The following is a 19,907-nucleotide window of genomic DNA, read 5'->3' as shown; positions in this document are numbered from 1 at the left end:
ACAGGATAGAATGCAGCGATTGATTACGGATGTCTGCCATGAGCAGAATGGAGATAAGGTACCCAAGAAGTGTGTTTGTCAAATCAAATCTACTCCAACACACTGGGTCTTCCTATGAGGAGATGGCCACCAGGAGGCACTGCCAAGACTGGTCAGTTGTTACCAGATCGTGACTAAACCTTAGGCCTTGACTCTCAGTTTTATTATCTGTCCACCACATCATTCTCTTTAAGTGCTATTTCCCAGATTATACCAAGAACTCCTCAAAGGCTACAGTCATGTCTTATTATTTCATCTGGAAACCCAAAAGCAGTAGCTCACAAAGGACACAGGACTTAGACTTGATGATCCATACACAAGATTTTTTTTTCAATTTATAGAATAATAACCATTTCTTTCTTTAAATTCAGTTCCATAAAAACTTAATGAATCTCCTTCAGGGATAATTTTAATCAAACATCCCCCTGCCCCAAAATGAACAACAAAAAGACTGTCCAACTCATCACTTTGAGATACAGGGTTTCTAACAATATGAACCAATACTTTGCATGAAAGTCTCTGATAATTCTCTCTTTAGGACCTAGTTAAGTTGTGGACTTGGTTAATGCAGTGATCGCTGACTCCCACTAACCAAAAAGCTCCTGGGGCTCTTGGAGATTATAAAATGATATGTTCTTCTACAGAGTCCTTACAGATTCTGGGTTTCGTATTTGTAGTTTTTTTTTTTTTTTCCTTCACCTTTACACCAAAAAGAAGGTGAGTTTACCTTTCAGCAATACCTACCCCACATTTGCAATATTTGATCTGTATTAAAACTAGGAAATGATCTTTGAGAACTATGCTATGAGTAAAGTAAAAGAATTTTTGTAGCAACTGTCTTAAAGGTTTAGAAACTATGTTGCTGTAGAATTTATAATTGAAATCAATAGATGAACTTTCATATATATACGCTACCAATACACAAAGTGATGGTATTGTTATTTCTTTTCTGGTTAGTTCATTTAATGTATTCTTATTTTTCTTTTAACAAAAGAGCTTAATTTCATACATTAGAAACCCAACTGCTAGTTTAAATATAATCACCAGTCTTATTTTATTGCCACACTGGCACTAAGTTACCCTGCTGTGCACAAATAGTAGCCATTGATGAAATATTACCATACTTAAATAATAACATATTCGGGCCCATTATGGATTGTACTGAATACTGGTCAGCTGGAAAGATGGCCAGGATACATGCAAATGTATAATCTTCAAGATGAGGGAAAATTGCAGTCATGAGCATAAATTAAGACTTCAACACTTATTCCATTTATTTCATAAAAAACAAAATCCATGCATACCTTATCCTTTGCAAAGACTGTTTCATCTTTAAAAATTCCAGTTTCATTACTTCCAGGAATATCATCAGCTGAGAGGAAGCAAACAAACCCTGGCACCTTCTCAGCTGCTGAAGTGTCTATGGACCTGCAAGAACAAGCCATGGGAGAGGCCAGGTGGGCAAACTAAAGCAAGAGAGTCATCAGCTGGACTGGATAACCCGGCCTTGTGTTAATGGGCTCTCATCCAATTCCTCCCTTCTCTACTTTCTTTTCTATTAGAGTCTAATTCGATTGCATTGGATTCTATTCTATTCTATTCTACAAATGCTGATGGAAGGCTACCATGTATAGGTCATTGTGCTAAATGCTGCCAAGGACGTAAAGTGAATAAGACAGGCCCCCACTCAATGGATGCTATGCCAGGCTCTGTCTGATCCCCAAGGGCAAAGAGAGCCACTTCCTAGTGAGCAGCATTGACTCTGGAGAGCTCTGGCTCACCCCCACATTGCCAGCTAACATCCACGCAGAGTCAACACATCAGGGCCTTTGCTATGCTTCTGAGCCAATGGCCCTGAATATCTGTATGTGGCAGAATTTCCCATTTTAATAGTTCTATTCCAGCGCAGCAGGGGTTTCTAGACATAATTAGGCAAGATGGGCCAACGAAGGTAGAGTTCCTGGAGAGTTTAGCAATTTTAAAGGCCTAAATTATGTGCTGAGCACTCTGGCCCAAGACTCAGGGGACAAATAGAGCAGAGGTATAACAATCAGGAAACTGTCCTGCAGTATCAACGACCTTCCAGCCACTTAATCCTCACAAGAAAACCCGAAAGTGATTATCATCATTTCCATTTTGTACGTGGGGAAACTCAAGCTCAGGGGAGTAAGGTAACCTATCCAAAGTCCCTCAGCCAGAAAAAAAACATGACTGGGATTAGAACTGAGGTTAAACTGTGAGGACGCCAAAGCCAGGGAGCTTCTTGCCCCACCCCAGTGCCTTCCAAGTGGAGCAGTCCATGAAAGCCCCAACGGTTACCGTCAGTGTCCCCCCCAACCCTTCTACATCCACTCACACACTGCTTGGGTGAAGGTTGTTGAAGTATAGACAATGTGGGTCAGGGTACTATTGACACAGGCTCAAGCCAAGGACAAACACAAAAGAATTTACCTCACAGCTGGCAACCATACCAACTGAAACTGTTTTTCGTGGACTTGGAAAAGTTTATTTTTCTGTTGGATTTATCTGGGTCTGGCTCACTATTCCAGGAGCAGCAGGTGAAGAGATCAAAGACAAGGAGACCTGAACCCTAGTCCCCTGGGTGGCAGGACAGAGGGAGAGACTTCCTAGCTCCCCTGCTTAGCCACTGGCTGTGTGTTCAATGCCCACCAGGTCCTGAAGCCCACAGTCTCCCTCTTGAACCACTGAGGCCGCACAGCCCAGCTGACAATACTCCTGGGCTTCAAACACGGACTCTGCCGCTTAGCAACTGTGTGACGTGGGGACTTGCTCCTCAGTTGAAACAGAGGGATGATAATAGTACCTGCCTCTAGGATTGTTGTAAGGAGTGAATGAGCCCACACGTGTACAATGCTTGAAACTAAATTTTGACAAATATTAAGCACCACAAGAGTGTTTGGGGATTTTTTGTTGGTCTGTCTTTGTTTGGTTTTGAGATGGCAGTTCCCGTTGTTCAGGCTCTTACCCATCAATAAATGCATCTGAGTGTGTGTTCTGTGCAAGGTGTTGTGTGGACAGTACTGCTAAGGTATTACAGGTGGGGAAACTGAGGCCTTCATAGCACAGACACAGGTCTCAGTTGCCAAGCCCTGGAGCAGGGATTCATTCCCGGCTCTGTCAGAGTCTAAGGGAAGGTTCTTCCCTTTAGTGCTAACTGAAGTGTTCCAAAAATTTTGCACTTAGATTTAGCCCAATATCTAAAATGCAGATCTAGCCTGGTCCTGTCTGAGTCTGTCGGCAGCTCCTCACGGCTTTGCAGGCCGGGCGTGACCTCACTGTTGGGTGTCCCCAGTCTCTCCTAATCTGGCTCTCGGATGCCACCCTGTGAGCAGACCCTTGTCAGGCGGGCCCTGACCCCTCCTGCTGCTCTCCGAAAGGTGATTTTGAGATGATCTTCCATCTTCGTTTCAGGGCTGGGAAGTGCCAGAGGACCATTGCTACAGTCACATCTGTGTCTCGGTGCCTGGCTGGGCGGGAGAAGTCTCTCCCGGGACCTTCCCCTGGAGCGCCACGGGCTGCCCATGGCAGCTGCACTCACTTGATCTTGGCGTGGGCCCGGGTGCTGGTGACCAGGCGGAGGGACAGCTCCTTCTCGTAGCGGGGGATGTCGTCGCAGTACACAGCCTCCCCAGAGGCCTGCATGTTGGCGGAAAGGTGGGGCATGGGACGGCCCACCATGTCCTCCTCAGACTGACCTTTGGGAACCTCCTGGAACAGTAGGGTCACCAGTCAGGCTGAGGACACTGTTTCTCTAGAGGCCCAGGGACACAGGGGAAACCTTGAGGCCAGATGGCAAAGCAAACCCAGGGGGTTGGAATGGATGAGGTAGAAGGGCCTTAGGGGTGAAGGAAACAGTGACAGTGAGGCACCTAGGAAGTCATTGACAAGCGTGGTCATAGAGTAAGTATATCAAGGAACCCCCACAAAACGTCATCCATTGAGGACGGGGTTATGCTATAGCATACAATGAAATAGTATGCACCATCGAAACACACTTCAGGAGAATTTTTATTAAAAGGAGAAAAAGCTCATGTTAAGTGTAAAAAGAAAAGACATAGAACATTCTTTCTGTGTAATGATTCTAATTATGTAAGGAAATAATATATGCTACAAATATCATATATGCATTTCATATATATATGTAGGAAAAACAGAACCAAACAAAGATACAATGATTCTCTCTTGAAGATGAGATTTTGGGTGATTTTTGTTGTTTCTTTATACCTTCCTTTATTTTCTAAAATATCTTAAGATACACTGATTTTATAATAAAGTTATTTTTTGTTTTTCAAAGTAATAAGAATGGCTAATATTTGTTGCATGTTTAATACATGCCAGAAACTATCTAAGCAATTTACTTTTATTAACACATTGAATTCTTGGCCATCCTATGAACCAGGTACCATGATCAGCCACACGTACAAGTGGATATACTGAACTTGTCCAAGAGGCACAGAGAGGGTTAAGTGATTTGTGCAAGTTTACAGTGCTACAGAATGGTAAGCCTGGGATTCAAATCCAGACAGGTACAGCCTGGAGTTCAGGCTTTGGACCATTACATTCTAATGTAGGGGTCATCAGATGGTAGTCTTTGGGTCAAATCTGGCCCACCCCTCAGTTCGGTAAATAGAGTTTGACTAGAACACTACATACTTGTTCACTTATATATTGCCCATGGCCGCTTTTGTGCTACAACAGCAGAATTGAAAAATTGCAATAGAGGCTGTGACCCACAAACTCTAAAGTGTTTATAGAAAAAGTTTGCTAATCCCTCGCTTAGTGCCTCTCAAAAACTTGCATCTGATAGAATGATTTGAGTGCTTGTGTGTACGCACACCCTCTCAGGAAGACTTCTGGATTGAGTCTGCACCTTAGTCCTACACAGAAAAGTGTAATGAAATGAAATGTAAATGAAAAAAAGTGTTTTTTTTCTGTAAGGAACAGGTGCAGACTAATCCTAAGAAAGAAACTGAGGCCAATAAGAGGGAAATATATTCATCAACTATGATTCCTGCTTCTTACACTGGACATGTATATGTGAGAGGGGGCAGCTTTTCACTCCTGTGTGTAATTCAAGCTGGCCAGTTGTCAATGGTCAGCAATCGATCATCAGATGTGGCCTGTGCTGGCCCTGGTATCAGCATACACACGTGTACTCACTTGGAAGAGCTGGACATTGGCTGGAGGGTCTTTGTGAAAGAGCAGAGTGGCACTGGCGAAGGTGGGGTCCAGCAGACCACACTTCTGTGGAGACGAGACAGCAGAGGTGGTGACAGCAGAGCATCATGGATCCCTTCCTTGGTGGGCCCAAGTGGTGAAGCTGCCAAGGGCTCCCTTGAGTCTGTCATGTTACACCCTTTGAGTCCTGGCTGGGTCAACCTCGTCCAGATGTGGGTTCTGAGGCTCAGCATTTAACAACTGCCTCCGCTTCATCCCCAGCCATGGCCCCAGCACAGCCAGGGCTCCTTGCTTTCTCCCACACTCCAAATTTCCCCTTCCCGGCATTTACACGTGCTGCCCTCTCTGTCAGGAATTCTTCCTCCCCAGCCTTTCCAGAAAAGTTTCTTGCCCCCTCTGTTTCTTGCCCCACTTCCCTGTCATGGGAACTATTTAATGGCCTGGAAGATGTTCACAATACTCAGCTAAGGCAAGGGGGTATAAAAGTCTTCACGCGGTGTGATCCGAATCCGTTTAGACAACGACATCTCCAGATCAGAAGGTAGTAAGATGGCAGATGTGTTTATAGATGGACTGGAGGACAGACAGAAACAGTGAGAGATGGGGCAAACTGACAGAGAGATGGACAGAAAAATGTAGGCAAAATGTTAGAGAAGTGTAGAGGAAAAAAAAACTTAGATCCCAGATTTTGTTTGGGATCTAAGAATAAGGGATAATTTTAGTTTTCCTTTATATAATGTGTGTTTGTTAAGCTTTTCACAATAAGTCCTTGTTACTTTTTTAATTTAAAAAAATGGAAGTATGACTAGTGTTTTAAAGAGGGTTTGGCTCAATTGTCCCCACATCTGTACAACCGTCCCTCTTCTGTGCTCCCTCCCTACCCCCGCATCTTAGTTGTCACACCAGCTGGCCTTTGCTGACTTGTTCTGACCCACACTAGACTGCCCCTCAGCCCAAGGGTAGCATGGCATGTAATAGGCATCAAATAAATGCTCATGGGAAACAAATCTTGGGATCCGTCCCCACCTCAGCCAGCCCCACCACTGAAGTCACACCCCCCTGTGTTCCATGTTCACGCCTCACGTCCTCACTCCGCTCTACCTCTCTTCTCCCGCTCTGTCCTCTTCCTACACCACAACATGGTTGTATCTGCTCTGTTTCTAGAAGGGCCATCTGGTCCACCTGCCCTATTGCAGATTTCACAACTGGAAGGAAGAGAGAGTCATGGCTATTGAAGTTCCACAGTGAGCTGTTGACACTAGCAGGACAAGAGCCCATGTCCTGACCCAGCCAGCAGGTTGGCTCCATATCTGTGGGCCCTGATCCTGTCTCTGGTTCCTGCTTCTGCTCTCAGACATCCAGAATGAGGAAAGAGGTTTAACACCCAAACCAACCTTCAAACACGTATGCTGCTGAGAATCTGCACCTCCCCGCACCCCACACTCACCTCAGGGTCCTCTTTGCCCAGCTTCCGAAGCACCGTCAGGTAGAACTTGAAGAAGAAGCTGAGGCTGAGGGTGCGCCGGAACTCCACCATGCCACCAGGGGCGTCAGGGGCCAGGTGCAGCTCCTCCGCCAGGCCTGCACACACATCCTGCAACAACTCCTCATTCCAGAACCTGCCAGAGAACAGAGGGTGGGAAGTGCTCCCCCACAACCCCAGCCCCAGTCACGCCATGTGGAGAAGAGCACCCAAAGTCTCCTGGCCATGCAAACCTCAGTTCAAACTCTGGCTCAGATACTTAGAGCTATGTGACTTTAAGTCACATAACCGGTTACATAACCTCCTTGGCCTCAGTTTCCTCATCTTTAAAAGTAGATCTATCAAAATGTATAAATGCATTCTATTGTCATGTATAACAAATTAGAACAAATAATTTAAAAGTAGATATAATCTAAAAAATCACAAGATAATAATGATATCTTTTGAGTTTTTACAATGTGCCAGGCAATGTCCTAGGTGCTTTATATGAATCATCACTTTTAATTTAATTAAAAACTATAGTAGGGAAAAGTCTATACCCATTTTACCACTGAGAAAACTGAGGCATGGAGAAGATATATAACTTGACTTATGTTACTCTTCTGGTCAGTGTTAGAACCAAGAAGCCAAATTTCAAGTGAAGCTTTACCCTGTGTGGTTATTGTAAGGATTATGTAGGTCCATGCCAATGAAGTGCTTGGTACAATTGCTGCCATATGACAGCCCTGGGAATAGTGGTAGCAGGATTAATAACAGAAGTAGTAATAGCAGCAACAGTGATAGCAGAGCAGCACTAGCAGTAATAGCAGCATCAATGCTACTAGTAGGAATACGAGGAATGGCAGTGGCAGTAATAGTGGTGGTAGTAATGGTAGCAATAGTAATGCTACTAGTAGAAGCAGAAGTAGTAATCATAGTATAGGAGAAGCAACAGTATTAGCAGAAACAGCAACAGAAACCCTACTATTTATAGTAGAATTTATGGTAGCAACAGCAATGTTACACTATTAGCCACAATAGTATCAGCAGTGGCAGCAGTAATAATAGCAGCAGTAGCAGCAAAGCTAGAAGGAAGCAATAGTAACAGGAGCAGCAGTGATACTACTACTGGTCACAAGAGTCATAGCAGTAGTACTCATAGCAGTAGTAACGGTGGAGGTAGCAATAGCAGGGTAATAACACAGCAGTAGTGATGCTATTAGTGTAAATACTACAGGCAACAGTCATAATGGGAGTATCAGTAATAATAGCAGTAGTAGAAGAGGCAGCCGTAGTAGTAACAATAGTAATAGCAGTAACAGCCGCTATAGAAATACTAGTCATAGCAATGATATTGGTAAGGATACCAGTCAGCAGTGATGACAGTGAGGTCACTAGTAAGAGTAACAGCAGCATTCATCCTAGTAGCAGTACCAGTGATCATGGTAGTAGAAGCAGCAGCAACAGGAACAAGAGTAATAGCTGTTGTTGCTGCAATGATAGAAGCACTAGCAGTAATAACAGTATTCACAGTAGCAGCGGGAGTAGCAATGATGATAGTAACGCAGCAGCAGTAATACTAGAGTCTCGTATCACTTAACAGCAGGGGTGCATTCTGAGGAATGTGTTGTGAGGCTATTTCTTTGTGTCCTTACACAAACCTAGATGATCTAGCCTACTACCCAGTTTATGTGGTACAGCCTATTGCTCCCAAACCTGTACAGACCTGTACAGCATGTTACTATACTGAATACAGTAGGCAACTGTAACACAGTGGTAAGTATTTGTGTGTCTACACATATCTAAATGTGGAAAGGTACAATAAAAATACTAGGTGATAGGAAATTTTTGACTCCATTATAATTTTGTGGGACCACTGTCATATATGTGACCCGTCATTGCTTAAAACATCACTATACTGTGCATGACTGTGTTAGTAGTAACACTAGTAGTACTAGTAATAGTAGTAGCAACAGTGGCTATATAATAGTAACAGCAGCAGTAATAAAATAGTAGCAGCAATAGCAATACTCCAGAGCCAACAGCTGCTTCACTGGGTGCTAGCTCTTACTTGGACAGCTGCTTTGGAGTGGTCTTGATGGCTGAGATAGTTCTGTTGGCCATTCCTCCATAGCAAAGGGCCAGCTCCTTCACCTCTGTGGTCCCTGGTTTGAATAGGACTCTCATGCCACTGGTCACCTTGGCAATGTCATCTTCTCTCCGGGAGGCCTGCTTGAATGCTGAGAAAAATTCACCCTAAAAAAGAACAGGTAGATGCCTGTTTTCCACCTTGTCTTGCAAGGACTGCAAGGGACCAGCCTAAAACCCAGGACTGTGAGTTGAGATGAAACAAAGTAATAATGCCACCCTAGATTGGTGGGGAGCTCGTTTCAGGATCGAAGACAAGACATAAGTACCACACCTATGGGCGAAGTTCCAAACTACATTCCCAGAAGCTGGAACGGTCAGGACTTCTACCTGATGGTCAGGAACGCTGAGAGTCAGGGGTGGTAATCCACCTGGGAGAAGGAGGCTTCTGAGACCCACCCTGGGGCCCAGGATCAGGGTCCACCCAGCTGCTCTGAAGACTCACGAAGCCTTGGTCAGCACCTGGCTCCTCAGGCAGGGACAGGGAGATGTCATAGGTAATTTGAAGCCACCTCACCTGTGGCCTTTTCCTTGTTCCTCCCACCTATTGTCAACTAAGCAATCTTACTTTCTGCAAGAAAGTGTTCCACTGTGAAACAATGCTGCCTCTGTGCTCTGAACCTGCTCTTCCCCTGGGGCTGAGCCAGGGTCTGTCTTTGGGGAGAGAAGGAGAGTGTAAGTCATTTGCCAGGGAAGAACCATCTGACTTCAGCTCTTCCGCGTCACGTTGCTCTTGAGGTTTGTACCCCACTGATATTGCACATTCTGATTAACACCACAGATCCACAGAAAGCACAATGAAGCCCACTGTTGAGGTCCCCAAGGGCCACAGATTTTTCTCTGGAGCTATGGAGCTCCTGAGACTAAGCCAGCTCAGATTCCTGGGTGATGACATAGCCCTGGGGTACCGAACCCAGCATTTGAACTTGGTTCTGGAGCAGAGGTTCCAGATACTCACTCCCAGGGGACACGACTAGCACTCAGCATCAAGTTAATGGCATCCTTTGTTGAGAAATCTTTCTAGAAATTCTGGGTATTAAAATCTCCTTTCTTTTACAAAATGGTCTTTTTCATTAATGACCATACCTGGCAAAATAAAAACTGAGTAATGCTAAGCCTGTTTCCAACTCCTTCCTTGACTCATAATTTAAAAAAAAAAAAAAATTAGTGATGTGTGAAATTCAAAACTCTAGGAAGCACTGCTCAAAATGTTCTGTAAAGACAAGCTAGGAAATCCTTAAGAGGCCACTTCAGGGTTCTAATTGCAGTAATTGAATTTGCATTCTCCTTAAGGAGGTCAAAATTAGCATGGGCAAACATGCCTCATGCACATACTAAAGCAGGAGCTGCCGTAGACCCTTAGCTCTCCTTCCCTGCTGCTTCCCTTCTCCAGACCACCCTTCCAAAATGCCTAGTGTGGAATGTGTCCTGAGGGGGTGGCTGCTTAGAAAAGGGAGAACCACCCAGATCAAGCCACTCTAGGCCCAAGAGCAAGGCAAGCAGAGTGCCCAGATCTGCCCAGGTGGACTTGAAAAGCTGTGCACAAAGCAAAAAGCCAGCAGTGCCAGCCCAGGGCAAGGTCAGGGAATTAACAGCTCACGGCCAAGGTCAGCACATGAGGGTCTGACTTAGACAGCTTCTCCACTCCACATGCAAACCCTACACTCTTCACCGTGAGAAAAGTGTACCCCTGACATGGGACAGGGACACACAACTGCTAAATTTATTCTTGGAACTATGCTGCTAGCTACTAGCTGGTAACCTCCATAGCTTCCAGACACCTTATGAATTATTTCAGCCCCCCCAAGACCATACACAGTACGTAATATTGTGCCTACTTTACTGGTGAGAATATTGGGGCTCAGAAAAGTGAGATGGCTTACTCGGGATCATATATACAACTGAGTGACATTATGTCCCTGCCCTGTGTACCCCTGACCTGCAACTTCCTGTTGTTCAGAGAGGAATAGGATTGGTTCATCAGAGGCAAAGTTCAGAGAGAAAGACATCAGTGTGAAAGTCAGGGATGCTAAAGTTGGTCCCAAGGCAGGCTCTGGTCTCCAGGTCTGGAACCCAGAGGCATGGGTGACTTGAGCAGAGCCTGGGCCCCTGCCTCTTACCTCTCTGCTGTAGGGGATCTCAATGGAAAGCAGTATCTCCTCTGGACTTAGCAGGGTCTTTCTGTAGCCAGGGAAGAAGGTGTGGTCCATCCGAACAGTTCTCCTAGTGCCTGATGGAGACAGAAAGAAGAGACTGAACGTGAGAAAGAGGTTGGGGGTTGCATAGGGAGCAGAGGAGAGCCCCCCCATGGTGAGATCCATTCTTCTCCCTGCTCCCTGACACCCAGTCAGAAGAAGCAGCTGGCACAATTGAAGACAAGTCCTCCATCTGAAAACCTTAAGCAGTGGTGTGCTGGTAAATGTCTAACAATGGATTCTTTGCAGACGGTGGGTGTTCAGGAATCTCTAATTCACAGTGTTTGCCAGTCTGTGGTGTAAATACTTGCTCCATAGCCACATGACCGGGTTATATCACTGAATGTGAGGGTGAGACAAGGGCAGCAAATAGTTAACACAGCAGCCCAGGCTGCTGTCCCCCATGAGGTGAGCTTCTACAAATGACCCTTGGCTGGCCATCTGGGAACATGGATTTTGGGAGGTTTGCACCATTCTGTTATAGAAATAGCTCACTATGTCTGCACCATTGGAGTAAATGATACACTCTGCTGAATACCTACTTTCTTTCTGGGAGTCCAGACCTCTGGTACATGCCTATGTGACAAGTCATCAGTCCCCAATAAAACCCTGGACGCTGAACCTACAGCAAGCTTCCTTGGTGATGGTACTTCACGTTTGTTGTCACAACTCATTGCTGGGGGGATTAAGCATGTCCTAGGTGACCCTGGGGGGGTATCCAGAAGCTAGTGCCTGGGGTCCCTGGACTTTTACCCGTGAACCTTTCCCCTTTGCTGACTGGGCTTTGCATCCTTCTGCTGTTATAGACCTGAGGAAGATTCCATGCTGGATCCTCCTAGCAAACCACCAGGCCCAGAGTGGTCTCAGGGACCCTCCAACAAGGAAGAGATGCTCAGGAGAGCACCACAGTGGAACAGATACAACAGATATAAACAATCTCAAGGGCATGGATAATAGTCAAATGAAGTCAAATAGTTAGGAATTCATGGGTTTTGAGTACCTTTGATTTGAAAATAATTTATTTCATTCTATGCTTGTGTAATTTAATCTTTAATAATGGCCACGTTGAACAGATGATTTGCAGATTACTCATAATCTAACGGCCAGCTGTGGTAAGCCAGTGCATTCTGACCCCAACACACCCCAGAGAAGGCATGCAGGTGGCTGACCCAGCCATGAGTTCTTCAGAAAGAAAAGGCACAGCTCTCCCAGCCCCCAACCCAGATGCATCCCGTGCAGCTTCCACGAATCCAAACCTTAGGACAGCTGAGGCACTGAACCTTGGGCTCTGTTTCTCCATAAAGTGTCCTAGCTGGTGCGAGTTTCCTCCCCCATGTCCCTCTCTTGGGACCTCTGCTCCAGGCAGCTCACCTCGGGACACAAGGGTCAACTTGGCGCCACTAGCCATCAACACGGGATTGAGGTCGGAGATGGGACTGGCGGTGATAATGTTGCCTCCAATGGACTAGGACAAGCAGAGAGAGTGAGTGAGAACCCACCCAGCTGTCTCCTGAGCACAGGGCAGGCAGGGGACACCGTCTGCAGGGAGCACTGAGGACCTGCCTCCCAGGTGGACAAGAGCAGCCCACTAACATGGGCCTTCAGGAAAACATGCTTGCCTTGAAATCAGAACACTTGAGACTGAGTCCCAGTTTGGAAATTTAAAAGTCAATAAACTGAGACGAGCCCTTTTAAATTGTTTGACCTCACCCAACCTTTTCCTGAAAGGATTGAGGTGGTTTATCACAGAGACCACAGGAGCTAGGAAAATGAAATGAAAGATAAAGATCAAGAAAAAAGAGGAGGAACACTTTAAGGGTGAACAGTTTGCTATATTTGGATCTGAACTTCCTGGCAACTTGGCAAAAGAAAAAAAAAGGAAGAAAAAAATCAGATAGAGTGTTCTCATTACTGGAAAAGAGGAGGAAAGGCAGTGTCCGATGGCAACACAGTCCTTCCTAGAAGCAGATTGAGCAGAACAGGGGCACTCGGAAGAGCTTTCTGAGTTCAAGAATCAGAAGTGCGGGTGCTTGGGCAGGTTTGGGGAATAGAAGTGGGTTGTTCTAATTAAAAAAAAAAACATTTTTTTAATGGAATGGAAAGGATGTCTGCTTCCCAATACCTTAACTGTTGTGTGCCCCAAGTCACACAGGGTGTATGAACACCACTGTTTGCAAACTGGGAAGTTCTGAGTCAGACTGAAGCCTGAACAGTCAACGGCTGGACCCCACCCTCCTCTCAGGGGAACCCCGTCTCTGGTTCTCCCCACATTCTGAAAGGGACTCCCCTGCTCAGGTTTGCCTTCTCTCTAATACAGTTCTCATTCACCTACTGATCGTCCCAGCCAAGTTCAGGAAGAGGGAGGGCCGAAGCTGTACCTCTGCAACCTCAAGCGTGAAGACTGTCTCCATGCGGCCCACAGACCACCTTCATCAGAAGCCTCCGGGAGGCTTGGGCTGCATCCCAGACTCACTGAGTCAGAATCTGAGTGTGGAGACAAGGGTCTGCACCCCAGGCAATGCTAAAGTTGGCCCCACTGGGTTGGAGCAGGTGGGAATCTGTAACAGGGACCAATCTGCCTTCGGCAGAGAGACACACACCCGTGGCCTTGCTTGCCTCCAAGGGGGACTCACCGCCACAGACTTGACCTGCTTCCCTGCAAACCAGCGCAGCTGCTCCAGGACTCCTTTGAACACCTCTGTTTTCTGGGCAGGAAGCTTGGCAACTGCATCTACCAGGATCTTTTCCACAGAGCTCAGGGGGCATGCAGCTCCAAAGGAGATGCCTAGGCACACACACTCAGAATCACAACCACATCCTCTAAAGTGAGGACACTTCACAGACAGCTCCTCAGAAACCCATGCAAAGCTGGACCATGACTTACATCTTTATGTAGATGGGGAGAGTAGGGCCCAGAGAGGTTAAGTTGCTTACCAAATGCCACACTGCTGATAAAAGACCCAGAACTCAAGCCCAGGCCTCTGGACTCTATAACCTATTTTCTTTCCTCTAAGCCAGCAGTTCTTGACTTAATAACATCAGGATCTGCAGTGGTGAAGTCCTAACGTGTTTTTTCAAAAAGCACCCAAGCATTATCCACCCCCTACTTCTCCATTCCCACCCTCCCCCCATGAATGATTCTAACATGTGGTCAGGACCGAGGAAAATTAGTGAAATCCTCACAACTTCTTGCTGGCTGGCACGCCACCATGGATACTTGGGGGAGGAAAGGCCACGAGGGGTGCCCTCTTCTCCAGCGACCCCTCTCCCCTGTGCAAGGTAGGCTCCAGGGAAAGCAGGTGGCAGCCACAGGCAGAGGGTAGGCTGCCCTGGCACCCACCTCCCCTGTGATCCATTCCCAGCATTACTGTGCCTCCGTGGGCTCAGGACGAAACCCTTACCCTCCGGTCCATGGGTCACAGTATTCAGCTCAGGGATCCAGGCGGGGCAGACAATAATAGGAAATAGCATGTTCTTAAACTTCATCTCAATGCCTGGAGAGAGAGGCGAGAAGCCCGTTACAGACCTCAGCAGCCCCTTCCACCAGGCACAGCATGATGATATATTCCCAGTGGCCACGTGCAGGGTTGGGTGAGCAAGCACGGGGTTAGGTCAGCCCTAGGACCATGTCTTTCCCTCCCTTACAAAATAACCCATCCATATTCCAATGAAACAAACTCAAATTTACTGTAATGTGTGTATGCACGTGTGTTTGTGCATGTGTGTGTAATAATGCCATTAGAAAACATGGGTATTTAGATATGTTTGCAATTCTTCCAAGTTCTTGACCTGTTTTAACTAACTTATTCCACCCAGCAGCCCTATAAGTACTGTAGTTTCCTGCTCATTAAAGAAACGAGGCACAGAGAGAGCAAGGCTTTTACCCAGATTGCACAGCTAAGAGGCACATTTCATTTCTTGGGTTATTGTCAGTATTAGAGTACAATAACAAGAAAAACATAAAAGTCTGAAATTAAAGCAAAAGAGGAAAACAAGAGAAGTCTTCCTTCTAGTCCTTAGAATCTGAGTTCTTCAAGGTGCATGGTTTTGCAGGGCCACACAATCTGTCCTCTCAGTTAAGCAAGCTAGGAGCCTCTGGGAAACTCACACACTTCGGTTCCCGAGACCCAGTTGGCCAAGCACCTCTCCCGATCCCACCAATGGGTGTCCAGATGGAAAAAGTTGAAAATACATGCCTGAGCCCCCTACCCAGTACTTAAGGGTGGCCTAGTTCCACACCTGTGCATTTCTGCAAGGAGTCTGGCTTGTGTAGGTGTCCTCCGCTCCCAGAACCCAGAATGCAGGTTGAGACCCGGGTCCCATCTGCATGTGGCTGTCTCTCTGCCCACTCCCCCGACATCCTGCACTGACTGCGGGTGGATACATGGAGTGTATGAAGACAGAGTGGAGGAGATGGAAGTGGCCTTAAAATTTATTTCTAATTGTTTAGTTGATAATATCTTTGAATTCCTTTCTCTTGGAACCCAGGGTTTGTCTGACTCATGGCAAGGAACATGTCCAGGGTCAGGATATCCTGGGATTCTTCTAACCACCTTAAATCATGCCACCCTTGGACCCTAGGGCCACAACTATATGGGCAAAGGACCCAGGGCCACCACTATTTGCGAAGGCAGGGTGGTAAACAGAGCACCAACTGCCATGAGTCCTGCTAAGCCAGAGCCACACAACTGTATCACAGGCACATCTCACTGGCCACCCTGCTGTCCCAGCATGTCACAGAACTGTAGCTGAGAACTCTGTACTGTATCTGTGCTTAAGGGGGCAGGGTCAACTCTGCTCCATTAGCACTGAACCAAGTCAGTCCCTCCTGTGGCTGAGGATTCAAGTAGAACCTACATTCCGGAGACTCCTTCAGGAACCAGAGTCAAGAGACCCCCCACCCTCTGCACTTGACTACTTAAAAGCATGACATGCCACCTCACCGCCACCCCCAGGTCCTCCAAGATAAACCTTGACTGTGCCATGATCTTCACCTGGGAGCCTCACCAGGTACCAGAACTAGCAAAGTGGACACCAGCCAAACCAGGCTTAGAGAAGATGGCGAGCCATGGGCCTGGGGCCCGCTGCCATCTTGCTCTGTCTGGAAGAGCATGGAGGTTAGACTGCACATCCTGAGCCCCCCTGGACTTTTCCAACTATTGTGGGTCCCACAGCCTAGATGGGGACACAGTCCCAGGCAACACAAACACAGTGACACTCCCTCTTTTCACTTTCCTCCCGTTGCCCATATAGTGGTGACCCTAAGGTCCTTTGCTCATATAGTCATAGCCCTGGGGTCCAGAGGTAGCATGATCTAAGGTGGCTAGAAGGACCTCAGGAGATCCCTGGACACTGGACATGTTCCTTGCCATGAGTCAGACACCCTGACTCATGTCCTTCTCCTTTACCTCCTTATCACATCATCTCCCAGAAAAGGGGTAGTGGGAGGCAAAGTGTGGCATTTCTAGACACCCCCTCCCTCATAATCTATCAAACTCTGGCCTAGACTCTCTGCCTCCATTCAGCTCTCCCTCTTCAACTAGAAGAGCCTTGAGGGAAGGAACCGTGTCCAATTGATCCTTGTGTCCCAAGTCCTTCCTAGAGACCCTGGCTTGTAGCCGGCACTCTGTAGATGTTCAGGGAGAGGAGTCAATGAGTATGCAAGGGTTTCATCTGATACTCAAAGCAGCACCCTGAGAAGTTCTTCCCAGAGAAGAAAGGGGAAATGATGATAAGGGAGGACAAGGAATTCTTCGGAGAACCCACAGCCAGCCAGGGGTCAAACCAGGTCTGTATGACCTGGGAGCCAGGGTTTCGGTAGGGGAAATCAAGTAAGTGTCCAGGGCTCTTCAGGGGTTTCCCAGGGCAGTCAGTGGGACAGAGGTGGGGTACAGGGTAGGGGGAGGTCAGGGAACCATGAGGATAAGCAGGAAGGACCCAGAAACACCCCCAAAGCCCTGGCAGTGCCCAGGCCCTGGCCCTTACCGATCTCCGTGTTTCCCACCACGAGCTTGGCATCGGGGTGCTGAGCTTTGAGGTCCAGCAGCTCCCGCAGGGTGGAGGCCTGAATCCAGGTCACACGTTCCCCTTCAAAGCGCAGCTGCTTCTGGGGAGTATCCTTCAGCCTCTGGGAATTGTAGCGTGCTTACTGCACTGCCTCCCTCCTCCTTCCATCCCCCCCCAAGAAATTGCTTTAAGTCCATAATAGGGTCAACGCCTCTGTTGACTTGCTTAATACCGAGTTCACCAGAAAGATCTATGACACTGGGGAGAAGTGGACTAGCATGCACTGAGGCAGGAACTCCACTGGCACTTAGTGAACACATCGTCCCAGTCTTGACCTCAGTGAGAGAGGCAGTGTGAGCCTTACTTTACAGGCAGAGGAGCAAGCTGAAGATCAAGGAGGTTGTGGGACCTGCTGGAGATCACATGCCACGCGAGGACCCTAAATGACCTGACAGAAAGCCCAGGTTCCTTGCAGTGCCCCATGCTGTCTCCAGGGGGCGCAGTGGGCAAAGCGTGAGAAGGAACAGGTGGGGAAGGAGGAGGGTGAGAAAGGAAAGCAAAGGAGGGCTGGATCCGGTGCACAGCCAGTGACACTGGGCTGGGAAAGGAAGCCCCCAAATCTGTTCGTGTTTTCCAGGTTTCACAATCTAGAACAAGTGCTGTGGTTCTGCTGCAGAGCTGTTCCCTCCAGCCCGCCGACCCCAGGAGGCAGGCTGCAGAGGCTCCCCAGTCCCAAGAAATGCTTATCTGAAAGACTGAGTGGCCTGATTCTTTCCCTGCCATAAATGTCAGTGTGAATGTGAGAAAATGGGCATGAGAGTGGTGTCCTTAAGACAGAACTGCAAGCTGTGGATCATGCCCTGTGAATATAACTCGATTTGTTTTAAAATAAATAGTCTGCATATAGAGAGAATAGGTGGCTGAGCAGGCTTGCACGTTAGATCAAGTCAGGAGGTCAACAAGTCCTTAGAGAACACCTGCGACAGGTGCACACACAGTGTGCTGGAGAGACCTGCTGCCTGCCCTCATGGGGCTTATAATCTAGCAAGGAAGATAGATATCAAACCAGCAACTGTAAGGGTGATTTGTGTGAGAAGCTGTGGGAGTGTGGCCTCACAGGGTGTCAGGAAAAGGAAGGGAGATGGCTGTGGTGGCTCATGGCTGTAATCCAGCTCCTCTGGAGGCCGAGGCAGGAGGGTAGCAAGTTTGAGGTCAGCCACAGCAACTTAGCAAGACCCTGTCTCAAAATAAAACGGTCTGGTGATAGAGCTCAGCAGAGAGCACCCCTGGGCTCAATCCCCAGTACCGAAGGAAGAAAAGGGAAAGGAAGGGACATTTGACCTGAAACCTAACTGACAAGGAAGGTGCAAGGTTCTTAGTGGAGATAAAAATAAAGCAGGTCTCGGTGTCTCACGGCACAGAGACTCGGCGACACGGCTCCCAGGGGCATCGCCTACCAGCAACTCCGGAGGGAAGATGGGCTCCTGGGTGGGGTCCAGGGGCATGAAATCTTCTGGTTTGAATAAAGATGGCAAGAGAGTGACCTGCAGGGAGAAGAGCACCCAGGTGGGACAGCAGCTCTTCCTTTCAGGACGAATCCAGCCCTTGCTCCTGGTGAGCTGGTTCCCAGCCATGGCAGACTGGGGGATGGGCAGGCAGCTCCTGGGAAGCAGGAACAAGGAGGTCTTGCCAGAGGACCCCAGGGCAAACGTGCACCTTCACCACTCTCGTCACCTGGCCGTCACCCAGTCTGGCCATAGATCCCTCTTCCAGCCACACTGCCAGGGGTGTGGGAGCCCCCAGGCTCCCAGGCAGAGAAGGACGTGCTTACTGTGTGGTCTTTCTTCTGGTTCATGCAGCAGTTTGGGTTGTCTCCATTTCCTCCACAGCATCCTCCATCCTAGACAGGTAACAGTCGCACATGGACATTTGTAGAGCTCTCACAGAATCTGAGGAACCTCAGTGATTAATATCTAGTGAACTCCAGCTCTGATACCTATGTCAGCAGCAACAGGAAGAGAGAAACCCCCACCCATCCCACGGGCCTGCATGCAGAGTCAAGGCCTCCGCTATATTACTTTTGCTTTGCTAATGGGTATTACGTAACTCATGGATAAACACTTAGGAGCAACAGGGAAATTTATTTTCAAGAAATTGTCTCCATCAAAATTAGATCCAGCTGGGTGCCATGGCTCACGCCTGTGGTTCTGGAGCCTGAGGCAGAAGGACCGCAAGTTCAAAGCCAGCCTCAGCAAAGGTGAGGTGCTAAGCCACTCAGTGAGGCCCTGTCTCTAACTAAAATACAAAATAGGATTGGGGATGTGACTCAGTGGTCAAGTGCCCCTGAGTTCAATCCCCAGTACCAAAAAACTAGATCCTATTTTATCAAAGTGTATTTTTCTCATAGGTTCTCTCAGGACCTAAGAGGTTCTACTTCTATGGGGCTTGGCTGGGTGTCTGGCAGGCTGGGCATTCTGTGGAACCCTGCCAAGGGCGTCCAAGACCAGTGCTGATCCCAGAGATGCGTCCATCTAGTGTGCCCAGTGGCCTCCCCTGTACTACTAGCCACATCTTCCCAGAAAGCTAAGCACCCTTCACTCCTCACTGTGGGCCTGTTCTGAAGGAAGGGCTCCGGTGGGACCCCCATCACCCATGGGAGGACTTGCTCAGGGCCTCCCAAGGTGCCAATGGCAGAACACTAGTAGAGGACAAAATCCCTGCCTCCCACAACTGAGGTCTCACAGGGCGGGGAAGGGCTGTGTTCATCGGGCTGATCTGCCCCAAGAAGGCAGGAGTTGGAGACAGTCCAGAGTTGTGGAGTTGTGTGGAGACGCTACAGTGGGGAAATTCCCAGGCAC

General features: G+C 47.8%; 1 protein-coding gene across 1 annotated transcript in view; it reads right to left on the bottom strand.

The window, feature by feature from the left end:
- Positions 1-19,907, bottom strand: part of Xdh (xanthine dehydrogenase) — a 64,150-nt gene that overhangs the window by 24,460 nt on the left and 19,783 nt on the right. The window contains exons 7-18 of the mRNA XM_047522902.1: positions 18,881-18,949; positions 18,507-18,593; positions 17,029-17,170; positions 14,445-14,537; positions 13,677-13,828; positions 12,415-12,508; positions 10,969-11,078; positions 8,772-8,956; positions 6,686-6,857; positions 5,221-5,304; positions 3,599-3,768; positions 1,344-1,467 (exon numbers count right to left, since the gene is read on the bottom strand). Of these exons, the coding sequence (XP_047378858.1) occupies positions 1,344-1,467; positions 3,599-3,768; positions 5,221-5,304; positions 6,686-6,857; positions 8,772-8,956; positions 10,969-11,078; positions 12,415-12,508; positions 13,677-13,828; positions 14,445-14,537; positions 17,029-17,170; positions 18,507-18,593; positions 18,881-18,949 (1,482 nt within the window). The remainder of the gene's footprint in view (positions 1-1,343; positions 1,468-3,598; positions 3,769-5,220; positions 5,305-6,685; positions 6,858-8,771; positions 8,957-10,968; positions 11,079-12,414; positions 12,509-13,676; positions 13,829-14,444; positions 14,538-17,028; positions 17,171-18,506; positions 18,594-18,880; positions 18,950-19,907) is intronic.

This window comes from Sciurus carolinensis, chromosome 13, assembly GCF_902686445.1.
Source record: "Sciurus carolinensis chromosome 13, mSciCar1.2, whole genome shotgun sequence".
Taxonomy (NCBI): domain Eukaryota; kingdom Metazoa; phylum Chordata; class Mammalia; order Rodentia; family Sciuridae; genus Sciurus; species Sciurus carolinensis.
This window is presented reverse-complemented; position numbering and strand designations above follow the sequence as displayed.